Source organism: Fistularia commersonii, chromosome 34 (assembly GCF_037954325.1).
Source record: "Fistularia commersonii isolate RoL2024-O1a breed Wild chromosome 34, RoL_Fcom_v1.0, whole genome shotgun sequence".
Taxonomy (NCBI): Eukaryota; Metazoa; Chordata; class Actinopteri; order Syngnathiformes; family Fistulariidae; genus Fistularia; species Fistularia commersonii.
Genome location: NC_141317.1, coordinates 5,901,198 through 5,913,226, shown reverse-complemented (window position 1 = coordinate 5,913,226; position 12,029 = coordinate 5,901,198). Strand labels below are relative to the sequence as shown.

Genomic DNA, 12,029 nt, shown 5'->3' with positions numbered 1-12,029 from the left:
GGCATCACCATGGCACTTAGATAATAGAGGATTTTACTTGTTTTTTGACATTTTTAAAAAAGCAAACATTTTCTTTCGGAGAACCTTTTCCTCAAATTCACAGATCAAGGAATTCTTCATTCAAATTCATTCAAACTGGTTCAATTGAAAATTCTGATATTCTCTTTGCCAAAAGTTCATCAGGGATCATACACTTGATTTTGAATTAATGGTAAGAAAAACAAATAAGGAATATTAGGTACTTCAAAAAGATCTTTATTAACATGTGTGTCTCGTGTAAAACCGATCCTACCCTTATTTGTAAAGCATTAACACGATCAACATTTCACCTGGACTAGGGTTTCTTTTTTAATACATATGTACAAGCAAGAAGCTAAGTCAAGGAAATTTAACCAGCCTCGAACTTTTTAATCTTCAGAAAATCTGTGTGCCAGATAGGAAACGTTCAGTAGTTGCTTAATATGTGGCTGAACTTTATGTGGAAGCCTTCCCCATTTAATGTTTCATAGCAGAAGGTGTTAGGAATATCACCTTTCTTAAGCCATGACAACCATGAAAAAACAACTTCTCTCTTTTAGTCAAGACTACTAAAACTGTAGATCAGCGCCAGCTGCTGTTGAGGTGATGAAGGATTTCATGTTCAAGTCACAACGTGATGAAAATGATGCGTCTGAGAAAGCTTCTGTTGGCCCCTCTGGTTATCATCCCAGTTTTTTGACATTGCCTTTTTTAAAGTAAACAGCATCTCAATGACACATTGATGTTAAAGTTGTAAAACTTAAAATTTGGATCCCACAATCCCCCCACACACGAGGAATGCAGTTATAATTTAGATAGTTTCCTCTATCAGCCGATTTTGTTTACTAGGAAACACCAAAGGAAAAATGCACACAACAATGTTTGGTGGAATGCTGCTGCTCTTTCAAATAAAGGGTTACTAAACATAAAGCCACAATTCAACTTAGCTCACAACTTCGATACTGAGCCAAACTGAGTAAGTAGCACTCTGCTCAAGACTGTCTGTATAGTCAATCAATATATGAATTATAATAAAAGTTTCATAAACAGAGTTGGTCTGTTACTATCCGATTGGTGATACGGATGTCGCAGTATGCATACATTTTATGTTGAATTGCGTTATTCTTTCTCAGGAAATCCAACACTTGAGTGAAGAGAGGTGGAGAGAACCGAGGCGCATGTTGGTGAGGTCTAAGCAGAGGCAAGTCTGAGCCACCGAGAGTCATGTGTTCATAACAATAGACCACTGTGCCCAGTGCCAGGTCCAGATATCGCCCTGTCATTGACAGGGGCACAACCCAGCCCCGACTTTCAGTTAAAAAATATCTGCTGTTTAAATTTATGGAGGTTGCGGTAGATTAACGCTGTGTAAACAAGTTGTTAATTTAGTCCTTATGTTCAAGAGAAAGCTGTGAAAAACAAAACTGCTGACTCATCACCCGGAACACGGTGACTTTCAGGGCGTTCCAGTCTTAACACCGATCTACAACCGTTTGTGTATTGTGGTTGACAGAGGAAGACCAATGAATGGTGAATGAGAAGCCACGACCATCTCCAAATTGATGCAAAGGAGGCAAACACCGGATATATCTTTGAAGAATACCCACAAATAATTACAAAAGTACTTCAACATTGTAGAGGGAAGGTCCTTCAAACTAATAGGCTGGGATGACTGTAGAAGAAAACAAAATGGAAAACCTGACAGCTGGTGAGTAGCAGAGGAAAGTTCTAAAAGGCTGATGTGATCTGCTTTTAAACAGGTGTCAGTCTTTCATATTTGCCTCTGAGAAGAAAGCGTCCATGGAAGCCATTGATTTCAGGTTGCTCTAGTGTCGCTCCATTTGTACGGGGAGCCCTTCTTCTTGTGCTGATAAGCTGTTTGTCAACATATCCTACCCTTTCACAGTAGCTGGCACCCACCCCTTTTCTTGCGTTTGCGGACCTGCAGCGCCGCTCGAGTGGCCATCTCAAACACCTCCCTCACGCCATCCTTTGTCTTTGCTGAACACTCCAAGTAGCCAAAGGCACTGATGCGGTTGGCCATGTCTCTGCCTTCCTCAGATTTTATAGGCTCCTAGAGATTTATAGTCAAAGACAGGTTAGAATTCTGCAGTGGCAGACATATTTGGAAATGTTTGTTGTTGGACACACACCTGTTTCATCTTTGCCAGCTCCCTGCGTGTGTGCTCATCATTCCTCAAGTCCTTCTTGTTACCCACAAGAATGATTGGGACATTAGGACAAAAGTGCTTCACTTCTGGTGTCCATTTTTCTGGAATGTTTTCTGCGTGAATGAGAAAGAAGTATACATATGTATAAAGAAACATCTATAAATGTAAATATACTGTTGATTTCAAACACATCCTAACTCACTGCAAAGCGAATGCTAAACTTTGCACAAAAGGAAAACTAGGACGTCACATGTCTTTTCTAACTATAGACAAACATTGCAAGGTCAAAGATCCCTCATGGCATATGGATCAAATCTGATTTGCTTTCTCTGGGGAACCACAACAACCCTGGGAGAAAGACCAGGGGATGAAAGTTAAGCAAAAAAAACACTTTACTTTTCTACACAGTAACACTATAGTTAATATATATATAATTTAATCAGATAATAAAGTGTACCATGAGACTGGGATAGTTACTTTTAAACATCATTTTGTGAATTGAAAAAAAAAAAACAACTCACTAAGCAGGCAAATATGCATATTCAACCTTACCTAAACTGTCTGGGCTATCTATTGAGAAGCACATGAGGATGACATCTGTATCAGGGTAGGAGAGGGGCCTCAATCTGTCATAGTCTTCCTGACCTGCTGTATCCCAAAGTGCTAGTTCCACCTGTGATAGAGGGGGATAAAAAAAATAGGGCAGCATATGAGTCAACTGCATCCTTTTAAAAGATGGAGGTCACACCTTACCACCACACTTTACTGTCAGACTGCATTCATTTCCTCACAAATCCAGTTTAAAACCAGCCAAACTACCTCAGCAATAACGACAGCAGTCACTGTCTGCAAGCACGGCATATTCTGTGTCTTATGCAGAGTTGCCTGTGATGATTAGTTATACTATCCATTTGTATTTCAATATTTTACCAGGAGATGTCTCCAGGGAGGGAGTATAACCCAAAGGTTAATTTAACACCTTGCTGCCAGACTGTACTCATTGCAGCAAAGTACTCTTGGCTGTTTAAGCCACAGTTGAAATGCTTATATCATGAGGACAGCTGTAATTTGAACAGTGACATCTCATGATTTTTTTTTTTGTTTTGTTTTTTTCAATCTGTGTGCTGCGGCTGAAAGCCCTGAATTATCCAGCTTAAATCCCTGAAGACTGGTGCCAAATTTTGCCGAGCAGGAAACAGGAAATAGGACATTACTCATAATGTATGCAGGCGCTGCGCAATCTTGTCCAGGGTGGTGGCACAGATCCATTTCCTGTGTTTGGCTGGGGGTCTGCTGCTTAAGATCCATGTAAAGTCCCAAGGATTTGCTTACAATACACAGTTATTCTCATTTGTCTTGACAGCACATGGTTCTCAAGCACCAGGGCCAATGGGGTCAGGTTATGAAATAGGGCAGCGGCAGTTTAAGTAGCACAAAACCCTTTTACTGAAACATCATTAACATAGAAATGAAAACAAAAACAGAGACTGAGGAGGCAGATTACCTGTTTTCCATCAACTTCAATGTCAGCGATGTAATTCTCAAACACGGTGGGGACGTACACTTCTGGAAACTGGTCCTTACTGAAGACGATTAGGAGACAGGTCTTACCGCATGCTCCATCACCAACTATTACCAACTTCTTCCTGATGGCTGCCATCTACAAACAGAACACAGCGGTTAGTATATTTACAGATTTGAGATTCTGTAGAATTGCCATGCATGTGAAGGACAAGTGGTCTCAAACAGAGGTTGAAAAAAGGAAGCCCAATACAGTTAAGACCAAGAGCAAGGGGAAAAAAAGATGATCCAAGAGTTTTAGTGCCGCACCCACTTCCCTTTCCTGGATAGTGTCCTGTGTGTGACGTGGGATGTACTTTGGTTGAAGGCTGAGCATTGGTCTGGAGCTGGAGTGGTGGTGGGTGTAAAGTCTCAGAAATGCTAAAGTTCAGCATAGTGTGGTACATCACGATCACATCAGTGCTTCCCAAACTTGGTAGTTTGTCAAACCAGTTTCATAATGAAGTGTTTGGATTATTTTAGCAACACTACAATCATCACACACGATATTTTTAAAATCATTGTTGCAGCCAGCCTTCTGTGTGAACCTCATGTACTGGATGTGTTTGTGAATGAGAGAGTGACAGAGCGCAAAAGAAAGCTTCCTCATGCAGAAGGAAACAGTGACTAACAGTAATTAAATACAATTTCACAAAACTACACTGAAGACCAGAATGTAAATTTTTGCAAGTAATTTTTGAACCTCTTCTCAAAGCTGATTCATTGGGAATTTTTGCTTTGAGCATATACATTCCCTTATTTGCCATGCCCTCGAGCTTTTCAAAAGATGATTAAACTCTGTTAATTAACATGATTTAGAAATGAAATATAACCTAAATAAATGCTTGCTATACTGATCGTTGCAGTTCATTCGGTGTACCCTTATCTCATTTTAGGGTGCTCTTGAAAATTTGACTCAACAGTATTTTTTTAAATGTTTTTTTGTCCTTTTTCATCAGCTCTTAATCCCTACAGTATCCTTGACTACCAGAGATGACATCACAGCAATTTTGTCGAAGATTGTAATGCCTTCACCATATATATGGGGATATAAACAAAACTCGTAAATATCTCTAATCATCTTTGCTTGTATGATCTGCAAAGTTTAAAACTAGAGTGAAAAATACAGAAACATATGACACCTTAAGAGTTTCCTACAAGCTGACAAAAATGAAGAACTGGCACTTTGAACTGGCAATTGCAATAAGCTGGGTCATTGCTAGAAAATAAGAGTACCAGGCCTGGGGACTTACAGCGGCCTTTCTGTGAGACACCACAAAAAACATATGAAGCACAGTTTGGATATTAAGGGTGGTGTAATTTTGTTCATAGTCTTTGTAATTGGTTTGAACAAACAATGAAATCAATCGGAGGATGTCACAAGCAAATACATGATCTTTTTCTTAGACAGTACTTGATGTGGACAGTTTTCCCAGTGTGATGTCACAGTTCCTCTATAGAATAACATTCAATTTAATTTGGATCCAGTCAATTATTGTGAATCACACAATGGTGATTTTGCCAGCGGCAACATAAATTCAAATGATTCCCCCCCTTTCCAACTTCATATAAGCATAAGTACAATGATGGCAATAGGACTTTCTGAGGCATGACACACAGACTGTGATACAATATCAATGCCATATTTCTCAAGACACAACGAACACATCACCCAATGATTACACACTTCGGTAACTAGGTATTTTTATTTATTCATTATAAACTTAAAGCTCAGTGTGATTCCAATACCAAAAATGTCAAAAGAAAAAAAAAACTAGGAATTGCGCATATAATTTACGTGGACATATAACTGCAGTTATGGCAGATAGTTGCAGGAGTCACAGGAAAGTAATAACATTTCAATTTGATGGTACTTTTTTCCCTTTTTGGACCGTGCAAGGCACTGTGAGATGGGAAGCAAATACAGCTACTTTGAAATGAAATTACCGGTACTTAGCAACTGTTAGTTGTGTCATGATCAAGCCATAGTGAAAGCAGAATGTTTTTACAAAATATAAACTGCTCTATGTTGTTGCTGCAACACCTGCAGGGGGCTTCTTGTTAAATGTAAGGGATTTAAAGCGCAGGCGTACTGTTAAGAACACTGAATGTAACAACAATCAGGGTGTGATTGAGATGGCTGTTGATTGCAACCCAACAGCTGCAATTTAACATGTTTTGACAGAAATTTATTGACAGTTTTTACAGCTGTATTTTTTTTTGCCCATGCTTTCAAAATTATATTTTCAAATCAAAATTGGAAAAAGCAAATGAGGAAAGGACATAAATTTAAGAGTCAGATACATAATACACATTGAAACTTATCTCAATATGCTGAAGGTCTTGATGGTATTTAAGATATTGTATAACTTGCATTTATACAATATTCTTCTATAAAGGAAATTAAAGATCGCTAATATAATCTTGCAGCTGATAAACTACAAAAATGAAGACAATGTTGCCATTTTCTCTCTTCATAAATTCCTCGTTGTGCCATGAATTAAATCCTGCAACGTATAATTCAACATTACTGAAAAGTTATTTCCAAAGAAATAATCTTGTTTCTTTTAAGTAACATGTTACTCCTTCCAAATACTGGCAATACAATGCCTAGAAGCAGTTTGATGACCCCTGTTAGGAATGAGATACTATTCATGTTAGCTCTACTTCTTAATAAAAATACAATTCAAATTACCCCTTTTTAACTCTTTTTTTCAGATAACATCTGTTCATCTGCTGTATGATAGTCTGTCACAGGTTTCTTAGAACTTGTGATGAGAGCTGATAAGACTTAAGTGATAGCAATTCCATTATTCAATTATTGGAAGATAACTGATCAGTGTCAAGAAAGACAGAGTAAATGTAGTTATGTTTACAATTCTTTGTTAAAGCTGCTCAAAAAATGCTGTTTGGGGAAAATGGGTTCATTGACTAAATGTATAATCTCACACTCCTTCATGTTGCGCATTTCTAACCGTACTGTCGCATGTTCTTGAATCTTTTTACAAGTACCATCCACTAAAAATATGCTGGGATTGATAAGAAAAATTCTAACTTCCTATTCCTTAGTATCTCTATTAAAATAACATGGATGCTCCCTGGAACCAGCTATACTGGAGCCTCCCTCACAGCAAGGAGCAAGAAGGCAGACCAACTGTTTGGATGACCTCATACTCTGGCATGTGAATGTAATTTCTAGGCTTGAAATGCAACGAGAATTGCCATTATCAGTGCTATATTCACAGTCTTTTAGGATCAACTCTAAAGAGATGCTAATGAAAATTGATAAGTAATTGTGTGTGAAGCTCACGTCTATGCGAGATAGCGTTGTAGCGTTGGCCAATTGAATAACATCAGAAGATTAAGTAATAAGGCTTTGTAACTGCCATTGTTATAAAGCCCACTGGGTATCCAAACAGGTACTTAAGCCTTATTCAGTAGTCAAATATGAGGCTTAGACAAGTAGTATTTGCAGTAACATTGACTTAGACTGGCTGTAAAACTGGTCAGACGGTCTTCAGACATGCCTTAGAATACACAATTCCATCTTCAATGATGATCGCCCTTCAAACACACCACACATGGACAAAGTTTCCTTGAGCATGCAGTCCAGACATGTGTTTCTCGCCATAATGCATTTAAGTCACTTCTGGTATTGTAAAACATTAGCCAGGGTAGCTCACTAGTCAGCGGTGGCAAGGGGTAAAAACAGCACTAAACACTCAGAGGACTCAAAGAAAAACAGTAGGTGGAAACCTTTAATACGATAGTAAACTCAACACAACACTAACCTTTTATGTAGAGGCCAAAAAGAACTCATGAATGTGTTTTTGTTTGTCGGTAGGGTATTAAATCAATGCTGAGCTTGTATTTATCAATGAGGGCCATGGACATTACAATGAAGATGGAGCAATTATATCGTGATAAAGGCAGGAGTAGGCAGGCAATGCCATGAGTGAGACTACATTTGCAAAACACATTTGTGCAGCTGTTTTTGCTTTTGTGTGTGTGATAAAAGTATCTTTGGAATTTTCACTTTTTCAATGTCAATCTTAGCTCAAAGCATAAAATGCTACAATATTACAATGCACTGTAAATACATGTTCAACTGCAGTTTAAATGATGACTTCATCTGAATCAATTTTAAAACTGCTTACATCTTCGTAGATTCCCATCTTACCTATAAACATTTAGTGGCTTTGTCTCCCATGAAGCTGATTTGAGAGTAGTGTGGATGCTATATAAATATAATATTAGTCATCAACTCTAAAATTAAAATCCTCAGTATGATGTGCATTGAAATATCATTAACAATGCCATTGCTACACTAACAGATAAACTTATTTATAACAAATAACGTTAATCGAGATTTATTACATTTGGATGGGCCTTTTGAACTTTGTTGGTGTTTTACAGAAAACTTGCTTTATACAGAAGTAGATGAACAGATAAAGAAAATAACTCTACAAAACACAAGAGACAAAAATCAGGACACACCTAGAATACATTATTGCCTTCTCTCACTTTACAAACTATAACAACCTATGGCTTCTTAATTCATTACAAAAGCTAAACTTTTCCATCAGAAAAGGCATTTTAAAGCAGTTTTGTTCACATTTTCAAGAGTGAAAGGCAGACTTGAGGGATGAACTGGCTGCTGAGGATCCAGGCCAGGAAGCAGCAAGTCAGAGAACCTGGCCGAGACCCAAAATAGGGCAGAGCCATTGAGACTCCCTCGACCCATCTTATCAGAGTATACACAGCTCAGCTCAGAGGACGAAAAAGAAATATCAAGCAGAATTATCCACCCTTGTGCTTCCACTGCATTTCAGAAAGAAAAGTTAGACAGAAGGGGGCATGTCAGTCAGGGTATGGGTAGTTCCGTGTGAAGGTACCTCTATCCAAAGACATGAACAAGTCTAAAATATTAAAAATGTCTCAGATTTATAAAGCATGACCGCAATGAAAATGAAAGAAATTAGTAGTGGAGTGGCATTCGAAGAACATCAATCAGGATTAGGCTGGAGATTCTACCTTTATTTCTGCTTTCCACATCTAACATGCAGGTTGCTATTACAACGTTATTAAATGCACGCATGCACAGAAAATCATCAATTGTGTTTTTCTCTCTCTCATTTGTTTTTTGAGCTCTCTATACTACCTAGTCTTCCCCAGGCTCTTGTTCTCATGGACACTCCTGTGTTGCAGTCTGATGTCACCATCAGGGAGCTAATGTTCTGTATCCTGAGGGTGCTGCATTACTCATTTCCTAACATATGCAGCAAATATCAAATGAAAATAAACCTGACACACACAGACGCGTCCTAGATGGAGCAAACCCAAATATATACACATACTATCTCATTGGTCAAGTCCATATAAAATATGAGGCCATTGTTATTGTAATATACAAGACATGTTTCACTTTTTCAAATATCCTATAAGGGCCACTGTTATACAACAGGTTCCACACACAGTGTGTACTATGAGGATTTTATTTCACTGCATGCTATCATTGTGTGATACACCCAACCTTTGGGCTGCAGTGTGACAAAACTGTGCATGGAAGAATTGTGGCTAGTCGTTTGATGAAAATATGGTAAGAGAACAAACTGTTCTACAGCTGTATGTACTTCTGTGAATGATAAAAATAATTAAAAGTAGACAAATGTAAAATTCCTCAGTGAGTAAAAAAAGCCGGTGAATGCAATTCATTAAATGAGAGTGTTACATTTTCACAGTTTTAATTTCTTCAGAGCAAAAAGCCAACTAATCAGGCCACCCCAGTTTTATGAAAATATATTTTCTTCCTAAAGAAACAAAAGAAGTGTTACTTTACATTTGAGAAAACAGAATGAACATATTGTTTTCACTTCTGACCAAAAAAAAAAGATTCGTTTCCTGCACGATTCTGACTACTTTCCTATCAGCATGATAAGAACAAACAACAAACAGTTTCATTTTTAGCTTTTCTAATTAGGGGAAAAGAGACATTTTAACCTCTACGTCACAGTTGTGTCCAGATTAGATCTGAAAAGTGATAAGAGGAACTGCAGATTGACTACGTGACTAGCTGTTGACAAATTGTCCTACCGCTTACTTCAATGGAAGGCACAAAGTTAAATCAACCTCTGGTTTCCCTTAGTGTACGCTATACTACGGTATAACATAAGTGAAGTAAGGCAACAGCAGAATTTAGAGTTACAGTGTCATAGAAGAAGCATAAAAAAGCAAAGGTATCGTCAGAGTGGGCACTTTTCTGCATGCCAGTGGCTTTTTGATCCTGGATAGCAGTACACATGCAGCTGTCTCAGCATGGCTGTAACTTAACATCATACTTCCCCTGCAGGTGAAAACATTTTGGAACACGGACGGGTCAGGGGTGTCTGTCTGTGATCAAATCTCATGGTTGTGCAGCTGTCTGACTTGAAATGTCGCCTGTGTGTGTGAGCTGAATTGGAGTTTCGCTTTGCTTAATGGCAAATGCCGGAAGTGCATATTTCTATCGGGGAACATGCCAAGACAAGGAGAGAGATGAGGGTCTGAGCTGCAGCAGTAGCCGAGTAGGACAACAAGGGTGTGGTGAAAAGCAGAAAGGACATTCTTTAGGAGAGCAGAGCTACCAGTGAGCTACGTTCACTGACTAGCTAGCTTGACAAACGGTTCGAACCATACTCCCCCTGCCAAACGACAAACATTCGATTTGACTCATTGGAAGCAAATATTAACTTTTGTCGTATTTTTGTGGTGTCATGTCGTTGGGTTTAATTTCTTAGTCAGTGGCGTGGACTTGGTCCGAGCTTCTACTGAGAAGTTGGGCGAAAAAAAAGTGTATTTCTTTCGGTGTTTATTTCACGGGAGTCTCTGGTCTGGGCGGGCGGCCATGCTCCCGAAAAAAAAAAACTTCAGCAAATCTAACAGGTTTCAGTTACGAGCTACACGCGGCTCAATGTGGGTTCTTCGGTAAAAAAAATAACAAACAAACAAAACACGTTTGCTACTTTACCTAAAACTGCCACTACTACCTCCGGGGATGTTGGTAGTTTACGACTTAATGTGAGAGAGGAATTTTAAATTCGCTTACCTTGCCCAGAGTGCGCTTCCTTTCGGGTTGTTCCTTTCCCCTGAAGCAGCTGGAGAGTCTGGGTGGAACTAGCAGAGCATCTACCCTCCCAGAATGAGACGTTCAGGATCCCCTCGGAAATTCTGGACACCGTAAATGAAAGCTAACGTAAACGTTACGTTGATTTATTAGTATTCCAACTTCTCATCGTCGCATTATCAAAGTCTTCTTAAAAGTCCTCCAATGTGCTCTTTTCTCCGTTATTAACAGGAAAGTATTTAAACCAGATTCAGTCCCGAGTAACAATAACAAACACTTCATGCCACTATTTAATAATGATTATTTTAAATTGTCACGAAAACCAAAACACCCCTGAAAACAATCAAACAATAGGAGCAGAAAACAATATAAAATTAGACTAAACTAAAACCCACACACACTTGTAGGGTGTTTCTGATTGGGATGCTTTTTTCTGCAAGGAGTGGACACTTCTATCAAAATGCTTATGCAACAACAACAGAAAAACAGGTTATAAACTATTTGTCCTGCTTATGAAATTTGAAATAACAAGAAGTTAAATCATTATCACATACTTATCACACACGCACATGGAATGTGACAGACAAACACACCAAACTTTCATGTGGATACAATCTCTGAGATCTCAAAAGCGTGCTAGGCAAAACATGGCATTCATCACAAATGCCTTTAAAATCGTGTGTTTGTCATCACGAGGAGCAGTTCTTTCTGTTTTCTTCTCATCCATTTCATGTTCGTGGCCCTTGGATTCTCCACCTGACTGATGCAGCAGAGTTGTGTTTGAGGAGACATTTGAATGAAGGGTGATCAAATGTTTTTTATGCTATTGAGTCAATAATATGGTCCTTAGTGCAAATGTCTAACATATGGCTTCCCCCAAGAATCATTAAACAACATTTTATTAGTCCAGATGTCATTTGTTGACAGTGTAATGGACCCCCGTGAGGTCATTAGTTCTTCAGTTCGGTTCTTCAAACAGTCATTAAACAATAGTAACATAGTAACTCTCACATCAGTGGGATTTCTAAAAAATAATGCATCAACATACCTTTGTCTTAAACTGGCAAGATTGTAAATATAAGACACCCTGTATAATCATTCAAAACAAATGCGTGAATATACTAAGATGTCACTAATCATCAATGATTATTACTAATTTTATATGTTGCCCTTGTATG

At 38.5% G+C, this 12,029-nt stretch overlaps 1 protein-coding gene across 1 annotated transcript; it reads right to left on the bottom strand.

Moving 5' to 3' along the window:
- Positions 1-239: 239 nt before the first annotated feature.
- LOC147214374 (rho-related GTP-binding protein RhoA-D) lies at positions 240-10,879 on the bottom strand. The gene is made up of 5 exons (XM_086141459.1): positions 10,834-10,879; positions 3,694-3,849; positions 2,742-2,862; positions 2,172-2,302; positions 240-2,092 (listed from the first exon to the last, which is right to left on the bottom strand). The coding sequence occupies exons 2-5, from the start codon at positions 3,847-3,849 to the stop codon at positions 1,919-1,921; spliced, it is 582 nt and encodes a 193-aa protein (XP_085997585.1). The 5' UTR covers positions 10,834-10,879; the 3' UTR covers positions 240-1,918.
- Positions 10,880-12,029: the final 1,150 nt, after the last annotated feature.

Coding starts and splice junctions, on each gene's coding strand:
- LOC147214374 (XM_086141459.1), bottom strand. CDS start 3,849: ATGGCAGCCATCAGGAAGAAGTTGGTAATAGTTGGTGATGGAGCATGC. Junction 2,863..3,693: donor TTGAAGTTGATGGAAAACAG/GTAATCTGCCTC, acceptor CCTCTATCACAG/GTGGAACTAGCACTTTGGGA. Junction 2,093..2,171: donor AGCTGGCAAAGATGAAACAG/GTGTGTGTCCAA, acceptor ATAAATCTCTAG/GAGCCTATAAAATCTGAGGA.